General features: G+C 30.0%; 1 protein-coding gene across 1 annotated transcript in view; it reads right to left on the bottom strand.

The window, feature by feature from the left end:
- Positions 1–463: 463 nt before the first annotated feature.
- LOC142332402 (uncharacterized) overlaps positions 464–24,304 on the bottom strand; it is a 42,300-nt gene continuing 18,459 nt past the window's right edge. Inside the window, exons 3-8 of the mRNA XM_075378830.1 lie at positions 21,613–21,733; positions 16,470–16,562; positions 14,745–14,935; positions 7,132–7,257; positions 4,753–4,940; positions 464–610 (exon numbers count right to left, since the gene is read on the bottom strand). Coding sequence (XP_075234945.1) covers positions 568–610; positions 4,753–4,940; positions 7,132–7,257; positions 14,745–14,935; positions 16,470–16,562; positions 21,613–21,733 — 762 coding nt within the window. The 3' untranslated portion in view covers positions 464–567. The remainder of the gene's footprint in view (positions 611–4,752; positions 4,941–7,131; positions 7,258–14,744; positions 14,936–16,469; positions 16,563–21,612; positions 21,734–24,304) is intronic.

The raw sequence follows: 24,304 nt of genomic DNA, 5'->3' as shown, positions 1-24,304 counted from the left end.
ATTTTAAATATTTTCCAAATCTTAAATAAAATTAAATATTAATTTGCTGTTCCATAAATATCAGTCGGCTCAAATGTTGTGAAGCACATTCATCATGCATGTGAACAAACAAGTATGGTTAAAAAAAGCCACAATAGGAAGATGTAACTGATGCAGATTAGTTATAAAGGACACAACTGTGCAGCATTACTTACTGAGCAATATTACAACTTGTAGCTGGTGTGTTGCTGTAAAAACTTGAGAACTATTTGAATAGACATTGTATATATTTAAAAAAAAAAGTAAAACTGATAGTAAATTCTAAATAAATATAATTCTATTTATTTTAATAAATAAATGTTAGGGAAAAAATAGTACACAGAAAAGAATGGGTATATAACGAAGAACCAGTTATTTAGCAAAGAACCTAACGAGTGTTTCTCACACTCGGTTTACAGGAAACTACAAATTAAAGTACATATAGTCAAATTAAAAGGAATTTAATAAAGTTATTATAAATGAAAAACAATATCTAAATTTCTTTATGAAGATTTCTTTTAATGAAGTTTTGTGTTTTAATGATGTTTATCAGAAGTTTCTTAAACTTCTAGTACTGTAATCTGGCTCACAACTGCAAAAATAAATAAATAATAAGTTAAATAAATTAAAAGTAAAAAGATAAAAAATATATAAATCAATAAAAGCATAAATTAAAAAAAATAACCTGAACATAAAAAACAAGCCTTCTTTAAAATCTTTAATAAAGGATATATAGTTAAGTTAATCTTTGCAATAAGTGTGAAAACCATGTGAAATAATTCGATATGGTTTTCAAGTTTGTAGGGGGATTGAAATTGAAAAAAATTTTAGCCTAAGCTTGGAAAGCATAGGCTATTCATCACTAAGTTATCACCAAAGGAGGCTAAGAAAGGAATGAAAAAATATTAATATGCATAGGTAAGTCAAAAAGTATTTGATCATTCATAATAACATCTTTAAGTTTGTCGCACTGCCTTCTGCACATGCATGCTTAGAGCTGATAATACTTAATCACATCAAAGTTTGATCTTGATAGTATCAATGTTCTTTTTTCTGTTTCAAAGTAACCATGCCCACTCTGTTACCAATCTGCACCTTGGAAGAACAAAATCCAGATGATCTGATTTCTTCTGTCAGAAGGTGTGCAAGGACTGAAATTAATCAGGGGGCTTATAATACAGTAGAAAGTGCTTTATCACATAGAAGTGTATATGAGTAAATTGATAAGTTTAAAAGCGGTTGCGCAAGTGTGATTTACGAAGAGGGAGCAGGACACCGGTCAACCTCCACTGTGACAGGAAGATTCACCAAGCTTAAGAAATGGTTCTTGCAAACCAGCTAGTTACCATCGACATTAAAGTGTCTTCTCTGCCTATAAATTATATGTAATGAGCTTGGCTTCCATATAGTCAATATTATGGTTACACAATAATGCTTGCCCACACTCGGCCGGCCAGATCTTTGAAACCACTTATCCATTTTGGTTTGAAGCTACTGGAATACTCTGCTTACAGCCCAGATTTTACCCATTCTGACCATCATATTTTTGGATCAGTCATTATTATTTTTACAAGGTTGTCGATTAGCTAAGGACAAAGAAATATATGAAGTGGCAGATAAATGATTAGGTGACCAAACAAAAAACTTCTACTTTGGGGGAATATGGGACTTGTGGACTGCTGAACCAACTGCATCAAAAAATATGGAGATTGTGTGGAAAAATGATGTGGTTGTTCAACTCCTATATTATTTAAATAAATTGAAAAAATAAAAGGCAAGAAATTTTTTACTTTCTCTCTTACAAATAAATAATGATTATTGATAAGTAAATTAAGATTTTGCAACATTTAAAAAAAAACAAATGTTAAACATTTCACACTTTTTAAAATGTGAAATAGGCAGTAGGTATCAGAATACTAATAGTCCATGAGATAATATTTTATATCACTGATAATTGATTGTACTGAGAAAACCACAATAAAAAAAATTCTGAGTATTAAGAAAATAATATTTTTCTCAAAACATTTATCTGTACTTGAAACACTTACCACCAATTATTTCAAATCACAATTACTTAATGTTTTAAAAACAATTTTCTGTTTAATTTTTTTTCTTTTTTAGAATATTACAGAAAATAATATTCTACTAATTCTTTTTACTTTCCCATCTATAGAGTCCGGTATTTGCTATATTGAAGGGAAAGTATGGTTATCGGTCAAATGTGAGCATATCCAGTTTTCACCATATCTTGACAAACTGACCCCTAAGGACCCCAGAAAACCAAAGAATGGCATCAAAATTTTCACTAAAAAATGTGCGTACTTATATATGTAGGTATGAATGTTGGTGTGTAAATCGCCTTATACTTCCAGAACTACTTGACCAACTTTCACCAAACTAGGCTGTAATATTTCTACAGTAAGAGCATTTATGCTGTTAAATCTTCTATTCAAAAGGGGTGGGGAATACCCAGGTAAAAAACAAAATCATCTCCAGATTTTGCATAATTAAGGTGTTTTATTTTATAGTCTTGGTTATATAAGGGGTGATTTAAAGGTTTAATTAAAATTTTTTTTATAATGTTGTTTGTAAAAAAAAGTTTTTTTCTAAATTTCACCCCCACCACTAAAAATGGTTTTCGGTATTGGCCTATAAATCACCTTATATCTCCAGAACTACTGATTTTGACCAACCTTGGACAGATTACTTCAATATACAATATATATTTATGCAACAACTAATGTAAAAAATTTTTTGCTAAATTTTACCATGACCACTAAAAATTGTTTTAATTTCGAAGAGTTATAGAAGGCAGTACAAGGGGCGATTTTCATTGCATTTTTTAAAAAATATTTTTGTGAAAAATTATTTTAAAAAAATCTTGTGTAAAAACTTCATTGCTAAATTGTATCCTCACTCCATGGTCACACATGGATATTGAGGTAATAGACTTTTATTTTGTACGGCATGGTCAGGCTTGAAAAGGTTATTATTAGCGAGGACATTGGTACATCCACAGTAAATGTAAGAAGAAACAGTGAAAGGTGTTGCATGTAAGGGTATATGTTGTAATTTATGTAGTTTATTGATGTAGTTATGTGTATAGCATAAAGTGTTCTGCCGCTCTGTATGTAGTGGGAAAAAAAGCTGCAGAGGCTAGGGTTGTGGGGACACCATCCCCCGTAAGTCTTAAAGAATAAGACTCGCTGTGGGGGACTCTAATAATTCTGAATGATAAACGGAAGGAAAATGGAATAATATTACTTAACCTGTTATGAATAGAATTTAATAATAATATGTCAAACATAGAGCACATATAATTAGTTTACAGAGCAAAACCGACAATACCTAATAGATAGTTTCAGCTAGTAAAGTGCCCTTTTGTTTGATAACCAGGGAGCAAACAGTCGCAGTATGGACCTACAGCAAGAGTCACTATCTGCAATTCAGAAGGGCTGTCCTGCCAGCTGTTAAAAGTATCATAGTATCAGTTGATCTAATTCCTGAAATATTTATTCAAGAAATTGAGGATAACAGAGGATAAAGAAAACTGAAAAGAAGAGAGAAAATTAAATTTCAGTAGCACCACTTCTGAATGAAATAATTTACAATTTTGCCAATGACTGAAGCAGAGAATATAAGCGATACAGCCTTTAAGAAAGTATCTCTATTTTGCTAGATTTTTCATTTTTTTGTATTTAGTAGATTAATATTATACAATAAATTATATAAGTATTAGGTCTCATAAATTAATGATTGTTGATGACTTGACACAAGATGCAAGTCACTTATGAAAATACATTAGCCATTTTGAATTATATAATTAATTGTGATTCCTTGCCAAATTTTGTGAATAGTTTTCTTTAGCTCCTTACGAGCTCGATATAAACAAATAGTTAATTCAGATCAGTATCTAATTATATGTTATAGATATCACATCACAGATGGATAGGTGTACTACTATTACTAGTCTACTGATAAAAAATAAATTTTACAGCGTTTGTCTAAAAGGATCTAGGAAAACCATAAAATCTTGATTAGACCTATGTCACAAAGTACACGATTTAAAAAAAAAAATTATTTAAGTGTAAAAAATAAAGTATATCAAAAAATAGTAATGGAAAGATTTGAAGACATTCAACAAAGAAAATAAGCGTAAGAAAAACAACACTTTAGAAATCATCAATGGGAATTATTTGAGCACCTATTATCTGTATATGTAAAATGAAGATATGGAAAATTCAGAATTTTTTTTATTAGAACGGGTTAAAAATTCAACAAATGAGTAGTATTGATTCGACAAAAGAAATATTTTAATTAAATCTTAAATAAACTTGTAGGATCTTTTAAACAGGTCATTAATTAAATGAAAAAAGAACAGTAAGAAAACGACAATAATTCCCTTTCCTGATCATAAAATTGCACTGAGCTAAAAATATTTTCTGGTCCATATGAATTCTGTTAACTGATTTGATAGAGCTGTTATTTATTGGTAATAAGTAGTAAATTTAAAAAAAATTATTCATCCTTCAAATGATTTGTAATTAGCACCAAAGAATAATCAGACAGCCCATTTTATATTCTGAATACCTGTTCACCCCTTTCTGACTTTTTAAGAAAACCCCAAAGTAATCTATATATTATTTTATATTTTAGATTGAAATATACACAGGCGTAGTACACATTTAACAACGGTAAGCCGGTAAGATGTTTAATAGTGAATATAATACATACGTGCATGATTTATTACTGAAAAAGCTTCCTGAACTGCACTCAACTTCATTTTTACAACGACAAGAACATGTGAATGTATCCCAATAACTATCACTAATTTCTTGATTCAAACATTGCTCCATTTCAATTTTATTTTTACATTCACATGCACAATTTTCTCCCCTATAAATTTGTAATGGGTTGCAGTCCTAAAATAGAAAAAAAATTAAATTCCGTAGTAAAATAAATACATTAACTATGGTAATAAAAGAACATCAAGTAAATGCAAGGTAAGCATCACTGCTTATCATAAACAGAAGATTATGCAAATTATTTTTAATATGACATTATCTATACCATAAGAATATTTAAGTTAGGATCAACAACTACTACATATTATGTTCACAATATTTAATATATTTATGTTTTTCTTTAACAAAGGAAAAATATTTTTCGGAAATACTAAATAATAATGTAAATCCACACAACAAAATTTCAGTTTTGTTATGAAACAAGATGTGATAAAAAAATATGCAAAATTTTAATATTTCTCAAAAAAATCTTTATTTATTTACCAACACTAATTTTGTCACCTTCAAAGTAATCCTTTCCCCAATATAATATACTTGTGCCAGTGTTTTTTCCAATCTTCGATGCTTCAACAATTCTGTCTTTGTCTTTTCAATGTTGGCAAAACATTGTCTTTCGTGGTTCTTTGCAGCTTGGGGAATAGGAAGAATTCACAGGAGGCGGTGTCGAGCGATATGGAGGCTGAGGTACCATAACAGTGTTGTTTTTGGCCAAAGCTTCACAAACAAGCAGTGAAATGTGAATTGTTTCGCGACAAATCCAGGGATTTTCTTCAGATTCCTTCACATGAATGGAGTAGAACTTACAGGTAGTAATCCTTATTGACTCTTTGATAGTGATCTGACAAGTCCATAATCACTTTCTTCACTTTTTCAATGTTGTCATTGGTAGTTGATGTGCTGGTATGTCCAAGGCGGTTGTCATCTACACAGCCCTCTTGGAAACATTTTTACCGCTTGTAAATCATTATTTTATTCATAGAAGAATTGTCAAAAGCAACATTCAACATTTCCAGTGCAGTGCTGAACTTTATTCCATTTTTAAAACAAAATTTATTGCAAAATTTTTTGTTCCATTTTTCCACAAGTTAAAAATCACCAACCATACCAAAACATGTGTAACCTTTTCAACAGCCACCAATACACTAAGCATCTAATATGGTTACCAATGTAAACATAGGGACAAGTGTACCAACATGACAAAAAAAGTAATTGTGACAATCGGACTTATACAGCTTGGGAAATTTAAAAATTCTACATATTTTTTTATCAAACCTCATGTAATTGAATAACTGAAATTGGAAAAGAGTGAGTTACAAAACTGATGAAGTGTTATTGCTTGCTTACTTATACCAAAGGATGAAAATTTGAAACCAAACCAGATATATTTCGTTTTAATGTGATCAACACAACACAGCCTTATAACATCTACAAACTTGCTAAATACAAAAATTGAAAAAACTAAAAATTTATCACAAAAAATCTGCATAAAATGGTAAGCTGTGATGAAATTCTGCAAAACAGTATGGTATAAGAAAATATTATTCAACATTTTCACATGGTATTAGACTGCATGTTTCTGTTGACCAGCAGAAATGATCAAGAGAAAATAAATGTGTAATTAGATTCCCTTGGTTATTATTCTACTCCAATATGGCATTAATGTCACCCTTAGTTAACGGCCTAAAAATTTCCCTACGACCACAATTCACTGGAGTATCTGAAATCCAAACAAGATCTTTCACTGGCCATAACTCACAAATGACACATTTTAGAAAATATGTTTATATGAACTTTTTTATTACTTTAACGAGTAGAATAGGTAAAGTCCTGAGAGAATTTCAAGATAAATCTGATCATTACTGAGAATGCAAGATCCCATGAAAGTACTGTCAAGATAAAATTAAAGTAGAAATGTCTTATCTCAACAGTCTGTGATAGATGATTTATATTAGTATAATGTAAAAAGAAAAAAATATATATATATACATATACAAATATATATGTGGAAATATGAAGAAACGAACAGCTAGTGTTAAAGCTTGCATCAGAAGAAAAGGAAATCTGGAGATAAGGACATGACTTTTGGTTAATTTTGTAATATAAATAAAGCAGCATATTGAATGAAGATGTTAGGGTTGGAAACAAATCTGTACAAATTGAAGTAGAAAGTGATAGCAATCAAGAAAATAAACTACAAGAAAATTTTTTTGATGAATTAATGCATCATATTTAATACTTTAGTCACTATTTATTACAGTATTACTAAACTGATAAATTCAAAATAATATTAACATTAAATTATACTTACACTTTGTTTTACATTACAGTCACATTCACACTTAGTGTGCTTTTCAATTCCTACAATCTTTGTTTCTACAAATTTAAAATCAAGTGCTTTAGCATTGGCATTAAATTCCAATTTATAAATTTTAATCTGTAAACAAAAAGAATTCAATTTTAAGAAGTGAACAATTCATTTTACATAGTAATTAAATCCAAGCAACATATATGGTAAAATTTGCTTATAATTTCACACAAACTTCGATCTAGAAATGCTTCATATTCTTACTACATATACAGAAATACAAAATTTTGAGTTGGAAGATTTATTATTTTAAGCAGATGTACAAGACACTAACAAATGCCAACAACATGCATTAAACTCCACTCAGATGTTTCACTTCAGTGAAAAATGGGAACTGATTTGTTAAGCATAATTTAGTTTAAGAAATAGGACATAACTTCCTGGCTGTTTCAAATGTTACAAAAATATCTTGGTAAAAGTTAAAAAATTATTAATTATAGTTATTTTAGGTACACCACTGCATCTAAGATAAATTAATGTATCTAATATGAATTATCTGTCATGATACAATAAGGTATTATTAGTTAACGTATTTAGTAAACTTAGTAGCTGTCACATGAGAGGAGCTATTTACAATTTGTTGCTTATTAACTACAAGTTGTAAGTTATAAATTACTATAAAAAAGTAGTTAAATTTCATCTTATGATAATATAAAATTTAAAACAAAGTGTTTCTAAAATGGTGGGCTGGCTATACTTTTTCAGATTCTACTTGTAAAACTAAACAAAACATATCCTTAGGAAAAATGAGAATTTCTCCTTCGTTTTTCCCCTGTCTGCCATTTTGTTATTTTTATATAAAAATTTATATCTCAAGTTTTGAGATTTTAAAAACACTGTATAATACAAATATTTTAAATTCTATATAAAACAAAAAGATTACATTTTCAATTTTTTGTAATCTCAATGATTAAAAACTTAGTACCTGTGGTATCACTCATCCACTTACAATCGGTTAATGTCATACCAGACCGAATGTAAACAAGTAGTTGAAATTTCATCTTTTGGTAAGAATTCACAAGTAAAATTTAAGTCCTCGCTTCAAAATATAGAATGAGGAGTGCCTCACTAAGTGCACCTGGTAACTTGGTTTTTTTTATTCTTTATTAACCTATTCACGGCCAAACCCGTTTTATTACATTTAAGCTATTTTGTCTTGGTGGACAAAACCCGTAAATATATGATTTCAATCTCAAACCTGCTGTGCCATTCCTGGATGCATTCATATTATTTAAAAATGTATTGAATACGCACCTAAAAGTGTTGCCAACATTTTTTTTCAGTTAATCTGTTCATAATATTTTATAAAAAGATGAAATCAATTAAATTTGAATGGATGTTCTACCTCATGCTATCCTTTGTACTGTAATCCTTACATTTACTGTTTGCGTTGTGTTTATAATTGTTTTGTTATGAATTCAAACCATTCTAGTTGCAGTAAATTGTACTGTGAACGTGAAATTCATTTTTTGTTGTGTTCTGATTCAGAAGTAAATGAAAGTGACATAGAAATTTACTTTGGGGAAATTGAAAAGTGATAATGATGAAGAAATATAACCTTGTAAAAAACAAGAAATTGATGTTAGGGATCTCATTACTGAGATAAATAAAAAAAGATCTAGTGTAGAAATTATGAAGACTAGTACTGCTAGTAAAATTCACTTTTCCATTGATTTAGAATGATCAGCTGATTAACATAATCCAATAGTTTTCAATTTTGACAATTCACGCGGTGGAATAACTGATGATATATTTTCTGATGATTTAACTGAATTTGATTTTTTTTTACAGTTGTTACAATTAGAATTTACTGCAAATGAAACAAATACATAAAAAATTTCTTCTGAAATCACACTAACTCTAAATTCAAGATTCAAGCAGTGAACTAATGTAACTGCTAATGAACTGTATGTTTTTTGGCCCTTCCTATGCTGATGAACAGAACCAAACCATCTGATTTCAACAGGAATATTTTCACAAACAATGTCATGTAATAGGTATCTAAATTTTTGAGTACAATTCATTTTTTAAGTATAGAAAATACACCTACTGAAAACCCCGCACAGCCAGATAGTTTGGATTTTAAGAACCCGGCAGTGGAAGGGTTAATGACCTACAACAAAATTATAAAACAATTAATTGTAACCCTTTTTAATAGATTTCATAACTGTATCTATATCTGAAAATAATTATTTAAAAGAAATTGAAAATTCTACAATCGCAGCTCAAAATATTATTCACCGATGGGATTGTATCCATCTAACTTTAAATACAGATAAAATTGTTGCATTGTGCTTCTGAGGTAGATGTAACATTGTTGACTGGGTAGACAGAATTCCTATTAATGACACGACAGTATTTCTGATGCCCACTAAACTAAATTTCTGGTAATTTTATTAGATCATAAGCTCCTTTGGGATGATCAAATTGATTTTGTCATAACAAAATTAAGCAGTACTGTGCTCTAAAGCGTCTAAAATGCTAAGCTTGTTATCATTATTAAATATTTTTACTTTTGCTGCTCCGTATAAGATTTAAAATTATATTTATCATTCAATCCTCTCCTCAATAAATTCGTAACGTAAATTAATGAATCCTAAATTATGATTGGAAAATAATAATTTATAAGATAATATATGCCTATATATATTCCCAAATTAAGCTTGCCATCACTTGGGGCTCCCTCAAAAGTCAGAATGAGTTTTTAAAACACAAAACGGACTATCAGATCATTATCTGGTGTTATGAATCGAGTACATCTGTACTTAGAAAGTTAAATATGTTTAATTATCCTTGCGTTTAAATTTATGAATGTGCAATCTTTGCTAAAAATAATGGTCACTTATTCTTAAACAATAACAATATCCACTTTTACCAAACCTGAAGATGGGACTGTTTTCGTATAACTAGGCTTACCAAACATCTTCCTTTATAAGTTATGATTTTTCCCTTCACTTTTTATGGTATTATTCAAGGAAATAATTCCAAGGAGAAAAAGCAAATTCGTAGATGAACTGAAGAAAAACTCCACTGTTTTCATTCCGGTTGTGTGGAATGCGAAGCAGAATGCATGATCTGTACTCCAGGGACATATGTCTCAATATCTGACAAAAGAAGTGGGGATTTGGAAATTCATATAAGTCCAAAAAAACAATGTTAGAAGGGCAGTGAGTTCTTTCAAAAAATTGACTAAATATTTTGTGAAATCTAGTAACAAACTTGACAAAAGTGAATGTGCTGCAGAAAGCATGCTTGCTTTCCACATTGTAGTGCATCGCAACAGCAAGTCCATGGACTGCATATCTAAATTACTTAGAGAAGTGTCTAATGATTCTGAAATAGCTTAAAAAAAAAAAATCAAGTTTTTATGAAAACAGAAGCAGTCGTTAACTCATTGTTAGCTCATTCAGTAAAGCAACTAATTAAATCTTTGTAAGGCAATCTTTGTTAGGTAAATCTTTGTAAGCCGATTCTGCGGTATATCTACGAATGCAAGTAACCACGGCACAGTCAAGGTATTTCCATTAATGATCCTGTACTTCGACTATGAAAATGACGGACTGCAAATAAAGTTACTTGTAGTGCAAGCTCAACCAAATGAAAAGATATAGCAGATATAGCTGTTTACATCAGTGAAACTTTTTGTAATCACGGTCTTCTAAGCAGATGATATGTTGTAGGTGACAACTGCAACACTATGTTTGATAGACTAAAAAAGGGAGGTCTTTGATTATTCACAGCAATTGAAAGACTTACAAGAAGATTCCCAGTTCTTCAGCAATCAAGATGTTTTCAAGATGGCATCTCAGACATACAAAAAACGCTATCTAAAAGTTGTCGGCAGGGTAGTGTATTAAGACCACTACTCTGGGTTGTTGAATTCAATTCTTTGATGCGGTTAAGTTATCCAATGGATGCCATGTCATCACATATGTGGATGATGGGTTTTGCTGGTTAAAAGATATTTGAGGAATGAGATCGAATTTAGAGCAGCCCAGGCTTGCAAGATACTCCAGCTGTGAAGTTTTGAATGTAAGACGGTGTTTAGCCCAGAGAACAACAATGATATTGCTCAAGAGCAGACTAGCTGATAAACGATGATTTCATGTATCAATGACAGGTCATCGAATTACATATGTCTCTCTGCCAAAGTATCTAGGTGTTATCCTTGATGAGAATCTTCAATTCAAGGAGTACTCTCAATATGTTTGTTCTGCTTCTTCAGTGTTAGGAAAGCAGTTCACCTCGATCTGATGCATAAAAGAAATAGGTTTCCATCTATGGTAGGTAAGGTGGACTGAATCATCTGATACAAACATGGTACTTTCCTGATGTGAGTAGTTAGGAGGATTTCACCCAATCAGGATATTATACAGATTCTTTCAAGACATGGTGCTTTTCGAAAAAGGTTAGCCAGATTTGGTTTGATTATTAAGGCTTGTGTCTGGAGTGTAGGATCATTGGTAATGTACACCATGTCTTATATGTTTGCTGACATTTTAGGTATGAAGCTGAACGTATTAAAGTAGTTAGCATGTGAGGATCAATTTTGGTTTTGATCTGCAAGTTAATTGAAAAACTGAAAGGGAATGAAACACAGTTGCTGGCTTCCTTAAGCCCTGCAGAGGATGGCTGAGGGGATCTGATGCTGTTATAAATGTACAGATAGAATAGCAGCCTAGGTGGCTATGGTCCCAACCAGGTGCTTTCTTCACCAAGATAAGCATTTTAGCATCAAGCCCTGATTGGCTGAGATATTCACTGTTAGGATGAGAATAGATGTGTTGAAAACTCACATTTGTAGTAACTGGAATCTGATTCCACAGTTAATTAATTGTATTGTTGTAGTTTTTATGCATTCCAAGTTTATTATATCAAATAATGAAATAAGTTACTTTACATTAATTGATTGAAGCTAAATATTTTTATCATAGACAATTGTGTGAATTCTATGTGTCAAAAGTTACATAGGGACTGGTACAAAATGATCTGTATGGTGTTCTCGTTTCTAAGTTTCAAAATACAGTAACCCTACAAAACTCAACACAATATTTTAGCTTATGAGGTAGGGTCTTATTATAATTGCCTTGCTATTTTTAACCATCTGAAAAGTCTATTCATCGATTATTTAAAATACAATTAAAAGATTTTCTTTTATGTTAACCGTATTACTGTATCGATGAATTTTTAAATAATACTAATTAAAAAACAAAACATGATTTATTTTCATCCCATTCAATGTGTACATAATGCTCAAAATAATTTTCAATAGCTTCTGAACCGAGAATTATTTTGTACTCATTTTTTATTTTTAATACATTTATCTTAACTATTTCATGTCTTTGTATTTAATTAATATGGACTTAATCACAACTATTTTTTATATTATAATTATAATTTGTCTTATACCGTCAGAATAAAAATTTATTTATTTACATTGAGAATTGATTTGAGGAGAGGACTGAATGACAAATATAATTTTAAATTACATACAGAACAGTAAAATTACAAATACTAATATCGCAAGAAATAAAAAACTAATATTTTCAATGCAAGTTATTTTGATGGCTTTTGCCTGTATTCTGTACTTAAGACAAGAGAGGTTTCAGTTGTGATTTTGAGCTCACATTCAACAATCTGAGCACATAAATCTCCATGAATTATGTAAACCACTGAGGCCATATGCCTTCACTGGTTTTTTAGTAATTAAAGATGAGGATGTTCGAGTAATAAAGATAGGACTCAATAAACCGATAGAAGTTAAAACTGAACAGTAAAATGGTACAGATATACCATTAACCAGTTTTAAATGGATAGTATAATTTTTTCTAGCAAGTAATATAATGTGAGATTTATAGCAGTAACTTGTCCATTATATATCTTGTAGTATGAGTGTACTCACTGTGAGATGTGTAAAGTATTGTAATATGTTATGTGATTTGTGATCATAATGTTGTTCTTTCTAGAACAATGAGCATTAATTCTTCAACAACATCTTGTAACAAGGCTATATGTGAAAGAATCAATTCAAACAAAATTTGTTTGTGTTTCTCAATCAAAGAAAATATCAATTAATAGGTTAGAAAACTATTTTCTAGAGAAAGGTATGTTAATGACGGAAAGCATAATGGTCGACCATCTCTCCTGAAAGATGATGTTTTAAATAATATGAAAATTGCTCAATTTTCCAGAAAGAGTTTACAAACACTTTTGCTGCAATCAGTCATATTAAATATTAGAAAGCTGCTAAGAAAGTAAAATTGTATTCAGATCTCCTATGAGTAGTTCAAAAACTACAGTCTTTTAGTATAATCGAAAACAGGAGTAAAAATTTTACACATAGATCAGTAGGTACCAGGGCATATACACAAGATACTTCATAAAATCCACATGTTGTCAGATTGATTGACCTTGGAGGCCCCACAAACAAGTTTCATCTCTGTCCATCTTACAGTTAAAGAAAAAGTCATGTACGCAAATACCCAAATAAGTTATTCCTGTTATGTTTGCTTCAGCAAAAAAGAAAAGATCATAAACTTGCTGTCAGAATATAGCAAAGAAAACATTTATTTTGAGGAGTCTTTCACACATTGTAAGAATTCATAAGGATTTTCTGACTACCAGATACAGAAATTATGTGTGTTAACTTTCCTACTTAGATAAAATGTTGACTTATCACTACACACAATACGATCAAGAAAGTCATCAACTTGATGCTGCAACATTTCAATTGTGAAGTTGGCATGCACAGCTTAGTCAGTAGACTTCAAAGTCTGAAACAGCTGTAAACAGTGCAGATGCATACGTAAGTGTTTCTCTAAAACATTCCACACAGTCATCACTGGAATTGCTAGATCTGTGGCTAGCTTTCATGACAGATTTTTTTTAGGACTGTAGGAAAGACCCTCATTCAACATTCAGACACATTCAACATTTTCTTCAAACACCCTTGAATAACCCATACTCTTCCCTTTACACAGACATCTGATCATGTTACCAATGAATGGTATTGTCATTCAGAGGATTGCAATTAAATTTTCTATAGAACGTATGTTAAACTGTAACTGCCGATTAACATTAGCAAAGCATAGAAAATTTTCTATTCAAAAGTCCGCCGTCTTTGCTAGTGAATCTGTCAAGCAGAAAGATAGGGAATCAATCTATGGCCATGGACATAACTAAAACTGTCCTTTTTGCTCATTGATTCTAGCCTTAAATCAACACTGTACACTTCATCCAAGAGATATAACAAATTAAAATCTCGATATTCTTTTATGTACACCTGGTTTAAAGAAAAAAAAAGAAGTTATAATGGAATAAGACTTGAAGAAAGCCTTATTAAGGTTTTTTTTTTTTTTTAATTTACCTAAGATGTGAAACACAGTCCCAAAGAAAAAGGAAAAAAGAAAGTCTATAGACTCAGGTAAACAGCAGATCTGAAAAAATTAAATGAACAGAAAATGAAGTTATATCATAGGAGAAGAAGGATGATTAGAACATTGATTAAAACAAGAATCAGTGTAAAAAAACCAAACAAGTGAAGAAAAAATTCATACCTCATAATTAACTGTTTTTGTTTCCACTGGTTGGCAACTGAGTGCGTCTGAAACACAACATCCACTACAGCGTTCGATTCTAATACAACTTGGAAATAACACAGTCGTTGTAGTATCAGTCGATTTATTAATCGGTATAACAGTCAATTCAGGCTTACAGTATGCTGGTTTAGGTTTTATTGCATTTGTGCCTAAAAAATTAAATCAAAAAATATTATACAGCACTGCATAATTAAATTAATACCTATTATGAAATCAAATGACAATTACAGTGATTAATGGCAAAACATTTACTGACGAAAAATAACATTATACAGTACATCTAAAAATATTATGTTAAAAATCTGTAAATCAAAATGAACTGATTTTTCACATACTAACAAGTTTGGATTTTCATTATCCTTGAAAGTGACTGGACTATTTTTGGGTTATGATGTATATTGTGCCATCTTTAACTGGTTCTATTGTTGTCATAAAACAGATAACCACAAAGAGAGATATATTTTATGTTAATGCAACAGATTCTGAAAATACCCAGCTTACCTTCAAACCCAACTTTTCTTTTTTTTAGCGATAAATGCTTTCATGTTATCATCGTCCAGGACAGAATAATAACAAAAGGCTCCTGCTGGGATATTAAAATATTGGTAAAATAGGGTTAAAATTATGATGAAAGCTAAGATAATGAAAGGAATAAAATTGAAATAGTAAAAAAATGCAACAATTAGTATGACACATGTAATGTGAATACAAAATAATATAATTTATGACATGTTAAATGTTATTAAGTACATCAAATTTTTTTAGAAGTAATAATACCTGATCTAGTACATTCTTGTCATTTCCTAGGACACACCATATGTCCCTCAGCAATTTAGATTTGTGATGTAAAGCTGCATAACATGCAGTCTACAAGGATGTGGTGCACAGTCTAGCAGCAGATGCAACAGATGCACAGTGGTGCACTCTCCGCTGACATCAGTATCCAGGAGTAGCTCCAGTATGTTCTCACTGCAATTGGCACAGGACTACTTCCTCTCAGTGAATCTTTCTGCATGAAAAGTCCCATGGTAATACCAAATCTTTGACGTGTTGAAGTTTATTATCTGCAGTAGCGGTCCAGTAACCTTGCCACCTTCTTCAAAGTGTATGTTTAATGGAATTAATAAAAATCAAACCCGACTGCGACACTAATGATGATGATACGATGCAGAAATTCTATTTTGATCAAATCAATTCTGCTGGGTAAATGGCTGGATGGATGTATGCAAATAGTTCAGCAGGGACTCATTTCATTTTTAGCATATAAATACTTAATAAGACAAATAAGCTTAAAATATGTAAAATACAAATAATAACCAATTAGTACTTACAAATGACAGATAAATTGTGGTACAAAAACCAGCTGTAATAATTTTTGCACTAAATTTTTATACCTTATAAACCTATTACTTAAAAAATCAAATCACTGTACAACTTATTTTGATATCCTAAAAAAGTTTAAATTTATAAAAATATAATTTTCTATAGGTAGTAGCTATTGTTTTAGATATTGGGTGTGAATGATATTTTTTCTCTTCCGTAATTTGAAAAATATTCTGCTGTAATGAGCAGAATGATATGAAAAATAGGTTTTTAGGTGACATATTTATGCAACTATTTAACTATTTTTTTTTTCAAGTTTGTTATTTATTATTTATATAATAAAATATCAATCGTACTTACTTTCAACAATATATCCACCACTCCTATCAGCTAATATAAAATCATCCTCTCCATTTGCACCAAACAATACGGGTTTTCTACTGGCATTTTTAACTAGAAAGCATTGTAGAAAAGAGTATCATTTAAAAAGAATATTGTTAATAATCTACATTTTTGATTATTTAAATCTGAATAAAAGTATATAAAATACCTTACTAAAATAGTTTCTTAATAAAGTGGAAATAATGTCTAATCTCAATTATTTTACCATGTATATAATTTTATGATATTATATTTATAGCATAACATTTTATAATAAATGATGTTATATTTTATGATACCCTACCTTTACTTAATAAGCAATTCGGCTATTAGGCTTTTTGTGCAGCCAATGAACAAGAAACAGAATTCCTGAATCAGTTCACAAGCAGCCTTTTACCTAGTAAAATGTTTTCTATAAAGAAGTTATCTTTTATCATTTACACTTCTGACACACCAGGTAAACAAATGGAATATCATGTCATGCAGGATGTTTCATTTAGATATCTGAAATGCAACAGTTAAGGCATTCTGGTTTACTGCAGATATTGAGTGGTATCAATGCAAAAATTCAATCGGCTTAATCTGTGGAATTCTGTAAAATAATACGGTTGAAATCAATAAAATTAGAAAATGCTAAAATCTTAAGTATTCTATCTGAACTCAATAGAGTTTGCAGTATTTTTCACTTTGTGACACCTTTTTTATTCATTTATCTCATGCGATTAATTTTTTATACTCCATCTTTTTTATGTTTGTTTTATTTTCTTAAGATCTATTATTAATTCCTCAGTTCTTTGTTAATAATAATAAACAAATTAAAAATTACGTTTGATAAACATAATTAAATTACTTGCTATTCAAGAGAATTAAAAAAACCACTAAAGAAACCATTTCAGCTAGTTTCCATAAATCTCTTGAATAGCAATTAATTATGTCATTAATTTAATTTCTAAACCTTACATTTAAAAATAAAATTTATTTGATATTACATAACAAGATAAAAATAATTATGAGAAATCAAGGTTAATTAATTGATAGTCGTAAATCAACTGAGATTTTTACAATATTGGGTACAGTTCCACTAAATTAGCTATGATTCCCAACCTTCAAATTAATGATTTAATAAAAAAAAAATAATAATAATAATAAGTATTAATAAATTCCACTTGCATTATAAAAGTTAAAAAAAACCAACAAATAAAACACAATAAATCAAAATCAAACTGAATAAACAAATGTCCATTGTTTATGTATTAGTTACAAACAGAAAACTTTATTACATAATAATAAAATATTTAAAATAATGTACACCAGCCCAATAAAAATTCTTAAAACAGGATTTACTAACCTGACAAATAATCAGATTAATTTATGTATTTTTAGAGTGAAGGTAAACTTGTACATACGTTTTTACAGTTAATTAACATAACTACCATGTTTTAACTAAACGCGTAAAAAAAAAACATTCTTTTCCTAATTATTCAGTGAATTTTATGATATTATAGTAGTAATAGTAATAATAATAATACAAAGATATCATATTTCTTGCTCTCTGGTAATTTTTTTTAATTTGCTAATAAGTGAAAATCAACGTTTATTTTTAACATAAAGCTTTGTAATCACAATTCATAGACTAGTCAACAAAATCACATCACCTAAAGATCACGGAAAAATAATAATATATCCCAAAATAGAAATAACAGTAAATTCAATGACTCATTCCAAGACGAATTAAACAAAAAAATTAATTAAAAAAAAAAAATTATATATATATATATATATATAAAATGAATTTAAAAGAATGTAAAAGATTGTTTTTCAATTTCTTGTTTGAATTTAAATTTTTGAAGTTCACATGAAATTAAAAGCAATCGTAACTGACTTTTCATTTAACTATAACTTCAAAGTTTTTTGAAGTTCACTTATTTTTACGGTATTTATTCAAGAATATGTAGTAAGTATTGATTTTTGTTTCTTCGAGCAGTTTTTAAGTTATGCTAATTTTTTGATGTGTAAAAGTATATATTTTAGTTATATTTATTCCAAATACAAATAGGCAAGCAATAAATGCTAACCATACTAAAGCATCTGAAACAAATGGAAAGGGGAGAAACCTGCACATTAATAAAAACAAGAAAAAATTGCAAAGAAACAATGTAGCTCATGCTCGGCAATGAAAGTGCGGAATGTAAGAAAATGTATTATTTTTTACATTAATTTTTCCAATTAATTTTCTAGAATTTTTATGCGAAATTATTTTGAATGATCCCTGGCTATATATCATTATGTTGTAACAATAAATGATTATGGTAAGAAATATAAATAAAAAAACCTTCACATTGTTTACACTGACCGTGATATTTTTTTCATATAAGAAAATCTCACAATAAAGTTATTTGGTAAAAGGCTATACTAAGTTTGTTTTAAGAAATTTCTATTAGAAATAAAAGAAGAAACATTAAAACCATTCGATAAAGAATAAGATTTCAAAAAAAAACATAGGTCAAACTTCCTTGCCTTGTTGAAGTTTGTTAAAAAACATAATAATGTAGAAAAGGTCAATAAATTAAGAAAGCTTGTGTTCTGATCAGTACATAATAACAACACATTATACAGATTGCATCAGGAATTAGGTAAATAAGCTACTCCAAGGATAGAAAGAATCCCCAATATTTGCCTGGATGTAATAAGAGAAATCAGTCATATAAAATTGATCATTATACAAAATACAAAATGCAAAAATAATTATAATACAAAAAAATATATGTGATTCATAATATTTAGAAGTTCATATTAATTATTTAAAATATAACTGCTGAAGTAATATTAAAGTAAATACGTGAAGACATTAATTTTATAAAACAAATTAACATATGAAACAGTAAAAGATGGGAAGAAATAATATAATGTATTTAAAGGTTTAGCTTATTAAAATTTGCAAAATATAATTACTACAGAAAATAGATTCAGCATTCTTGATGGCCTATATACTGACATTGCACTAAACAAACAAAACAGTGATAATTCTTACTCTGGTTCCATTCAGAAAGTAAGTAAATGTGCATGAAAGCATGGGTGAAAATAATTGGGGATAATCAAGCTAGAGGTACGTCAGAGGTACAAAACACACAGATCTTGTAAAATACCTGGAGAGTTTTTTGAATGAAAAATAAACGGTGAGAAATGTACAAAGAAAGTGTTTTCCAATATTACAAGTGTACCTTCTAAAGCTCTATTGGCATCTTATCAGGTTTCCCATAAAATCACTCAAAATAAAAAGTCTCACACTATTGGTGAAGAAATGATATTGTCTGCAAGGGATGACTTGGGTTCAAAATACACCATAAAGGGGAGCGCAAGGTAAAAGGTTTCAGAACCCCTGATGTAAGCCACTGTATACTGCTTGAGAAATGATATAATTATGGTATTAGATAAATTACCTTTGATTTAATCTCATCCAATTTACAAAACTAACAATGTACAGAAATACAGTATAGAAGAAATAATTCACAAAGTAAATATCAGTCAGAATATATTATACAGTTTCATACATTTAATAAAGTCAGATGTAGTAACACGGGTAGTGAAGGATGGTTAACTACATGCATTTTTGGCGGTGGAATCTGGACATTCATTACCCAGAATCCCCACGTGGCTAGGGATCCAGCAGAAACTCACTTGTGTGTTGTGATGGTTCAATTTGACGATTGCATTGTAGATTTCGGTGACGATAGAAAATTTTTATTCCAGGCATCCTAAGGCTTGGAGAGCACTACATGAGTCTCTTCAAATAAGGATATTATGGTACTTAGGATTAATGATATTCAAAACCTTATTTACAGTATATAGTTCAACAGTAAGACTCTTGTAATACCAGGTAGACCAAACATATAGATTCAGTCATTAACAATAAATGTGCATCCAACAGTATTAGTCTGTTTCAATTACCTGTGTATACCACTGCGTCCGGGTTTGTCTTGGAGAGAATATGGTGAAACATTTGCTGAAAGAAAATAGGTGGTGTTGATTCTTTATTGTATTTTGTGAAGTCAAACATAAAATTTATAAGGTTGACTGTTCACGGAGGATATGAATGCAGATAAGTAGGAAAAATAGAAGGTGTATTAACAATCATAAGGTGCAGTAATTATCAGGTATGAATACCTACATGTGCAGGATAACATATACAGTCCTCATATCTTCGAAAATAAGTTTTTCCAAGAACTGCTTCAAAAACCAGGTGATTTGGCTGTCCCTTAAGGCAGGTAAAATAAGATGCTAGTACCTGGTTCCATCTATCCCAAAGTGATGGCTCACCGCAGTCAACAAGGATGCTTTCAACAAGACTTGATCTAAAGACACCTGTAGCAAGCCTAAGGAAAGCATGATGTACAGCATCTAGCATTGTAAGTACAGTATTATGCGCTGAAAAGTAGGGGACACAACCATAATCTAAACAGTAATGAAATAGACACAACTAAACCAAACAGTAATAGTAAAAATGCAACATACACGACTAATCGGCACCCCAATTGGTATTGGTAAGGACTCGCAGCATATCTAAAAGTTTATATTTGTTATTCTTATATGAAGACTAAGCTTCATTAAAAATTTTAATTCAGTTAAATGAATGGGAAAAATTAATATTATTGAACCTTTCTGTGATTTTATACAACTTCCCAAAGAACACATTACAGTGTAACTTTGTAATGGAATAAGCTACAAATACAATAACCGAACTAAATTAATCTTTATAAAATGGTTCCTTACTTAAAAACCTACAGATTAACAGGAAGCACATTCTTAGGCATTAAAGTTCAAAATAAAGATGATAATAATACAAAATGGATATACTGTTATTATCATATTCATTTTTGTATGAATCTTTATTTCCAGTGTTTCCTAAAGTTCTATTGGTTCTTTCAATACCATTGTAACACCGTACATTGATGGCTTTTTAAAATAAACTTAAGACCGCTGAAAAAGATAGTTGCTTCATAGGGAAAAATTAACAAAGACTTATTTCCTTTTTGACACTACAACAAATCTTCATTTTATTTAAAATAAATTACTTAATAACGAACTTCATTGGTCACTTTAAAAATATTGAAAAATGACATACCAAATATAAATTTTCCGTAATTCGTATGATCTTTATTCCTACCATCAGTAATATTAAACTGTTCATGTAATTGTTTCAAATTCTGTATTTTGCTTAATTTTTTATAGACTTCTATTGGAATCTGAAAAAATGAAATAAATATAATTTACTAATTTATATGAATACAAAACACAAGAAAATTTATTTATTTCAATCTAATTATTCCAAAATGAAAATATTTCTGGAAAACATTTCAATCTGGAAAAAGGAAGTAAAATTCAAAATTTATTCACTAGACAAATTGTAATTATCTTACTTTATATATGGATAAAACTGTTTCATTTTGCTTCTCAGATAGATGGAAAATTACTGATTGGATGGATAGAATGTCCATGCAATTGCTGGAAATCAGGGGAAAAATCATCATAATATTTCTGTTGCCCATAAAAGATAATTTATGAGTGATTTTTTAAATGGAAATTTCTCTTGGGATGATCAAACCGTACTGTTTTGCTTTAAAGCGCTAAAATGAAATGCTTACATTGTCACAATTATTGAATATTAATTATGCTCAAATATATTTCTATCTAAAGTATAATATTATCTCTTTGGGCTCCCTCGAAAAGTCAGATTGAGTTTATAAATACAAAATTGAGTTGTCAGATTATTGTTCTGCATCTGTAAGTGTGAATCTATACATTGATATTTAGAAAATTAAAAATGTTAAACTTTTCCTTGTGTTTATATTTATGAATATGCAATCTTTGCTAAAAAGAATTTTTACTTATCCTTAAAAAAAATAACTATCTGGCTCTACTGTGCCATCCAGTAGGCCTACCTCTTTTTCTGTTTACCCTCTGGAATCACTGTACAGTATTACTTCAGAGGATGAATGAGGATGATACGTATGAATGTAAATGACGTTTAGTCTTGAACAGTCGCAGGTTGACTGTTCCTGAGATGCATGATTAATTGAAGCCCAACTACCAAAGAACACCAGTATCCACGATCTAGTATTCAAATCTGTACAAAAATAACTGACTTTACTAGGACTTGAATGCTGGAACTCTCGACTCCCAAATCAACTGGTTTGGGAAGACGCTTTCACCGCTAGACCAACCTGCTAGTGCAATAGGCCTTCTTTCTTTCCTGTTTAGCCTCCGGTAACTACCTTTTAGATAATTCTTCAGAGGATGAATGAGGATGATATGTATGAGTGTAAATGAAGTGTAGTCTTATACATTCTCAGTTCGACCATTCCTGAGATGTGTAGTTAATTGAAACCCAACCACCAAAGAACACCGGTATCCACGATCTAGTATTCAAATCCATGTAAAAATAACTGGCTTTACTAGGACTTGAACGCTATAACTCTCGACTTCCAAATCAGCTGATTTGGGAAGACGCATTAACCTCTAGACCAACCCGGTGGGTAAGTGCAATAGGCCTGTTTTCATCTAACTCAACTCAACACTTCTGTTTATGAGTTATAATAAATTTCCAAACCATTTAAAAAATCTTTCCTCAATTTATTTACAAATTCAAATTTTGCTAAAACAATATTATTCTGCCAATGAATTCTTAATGCTTAATTGAAAAATGAAAAAAATATTTTTTTTACATTTTAATTCAATGTGTACATTTTGTACACTCATATAATTTTCATTAATACCTGAAGCTAATACTCAAGATAATTTTCTGAATTTTTTTTAGTATTTTTCTAATTAATATCTTTTTATGTTTGGCTTAATATTAATTTAAGAATATATTTAAACAACTGATGTAAACTTCAATCATTTTTATTTTTTATTCTATGATTGTATATTTTGTGATGCTGCTCTGATTAAGACTGAGCTTGAAAGATCCAGGCAAATGCTAGGGCAGCTCCTCTATTTTATTCATGGAGTAGCATAGGTATGGTACTGAAGACTACCAAAATAGATCTGTAATAATCTATATAACATATGAATTCTGATTATTATCTCTAATGAGAATAAAAAGATTATTTATACAGTAGAAGAAATGTAGATCGGGGTTTAAAAACCTGAAGAAAAGGTGTCAGATGAATCGGTGGAATTTAGAGAAGCTTGAGGAAGAGGAGGTAAAGAAGATTTTTGAGGAGGACATCGCAAGAGGTCTGAGTAAAAATGATAAGGTAGAAAATGTAGAAGAAGAATGGGAGAATGTTAAAAAGGAAATTTTTAAATCAGCAGAAGCAAACTTAGGCGGAATAAAGAGAACTGGTAGAAAACCTTGGGTTTCAGACGATATATTGCAGCTGATGGATGAACGTAGAAAATATAAGAGTGCTAGTGATGAAGAAAGTGAAAGGAACTATCGGCAATTAAGAAAAGCTAAACAGGAAGTGCAAACTGGCGAAAGAAGAGTGGATTAAAGAAAAGTGTTCAGAAGTGGAAAGAGAAATGAACATTGGTAAAATAGACGGAGCATACAGGAAAATTAAGGAAAATTTTGGGGTACATAAATTAAAATCTAATAATGTGTTAAACAAAGATGGTACACCAATATATAATACGAAAGGTAAAGTCGATAGATGGGTGGAATATATTGAAGAATTATACGGAGGAAATGAATTAAAAAATGGTGTTATAGAGGAAGAAGAGGAAGTTGAGGAGGATGAAATGGGAGAAACAATACTGAGATCTGAATTTAAGAGAGCATTAAAAGATCTAAATGGCAGAAAGGCTCCTGG

This window comes from Lycorma delicatula, chromosome 11, assembly GCF_047948215.1.
Source record: "Lycorma delicatula isolate Av1 chromosome 11, ASM4794821v1, whole genome shotgun sequence".
Taxonomy (NCBI): Eukaryota; Metazoa; Arthropoda; class Insecta; order Hemiptera; family Fulgoridae; genus Lycorma; species Lycorma delicatula.
This window is presented reverse-complemented; position numbering and strand designations above follow the sequence as displayed.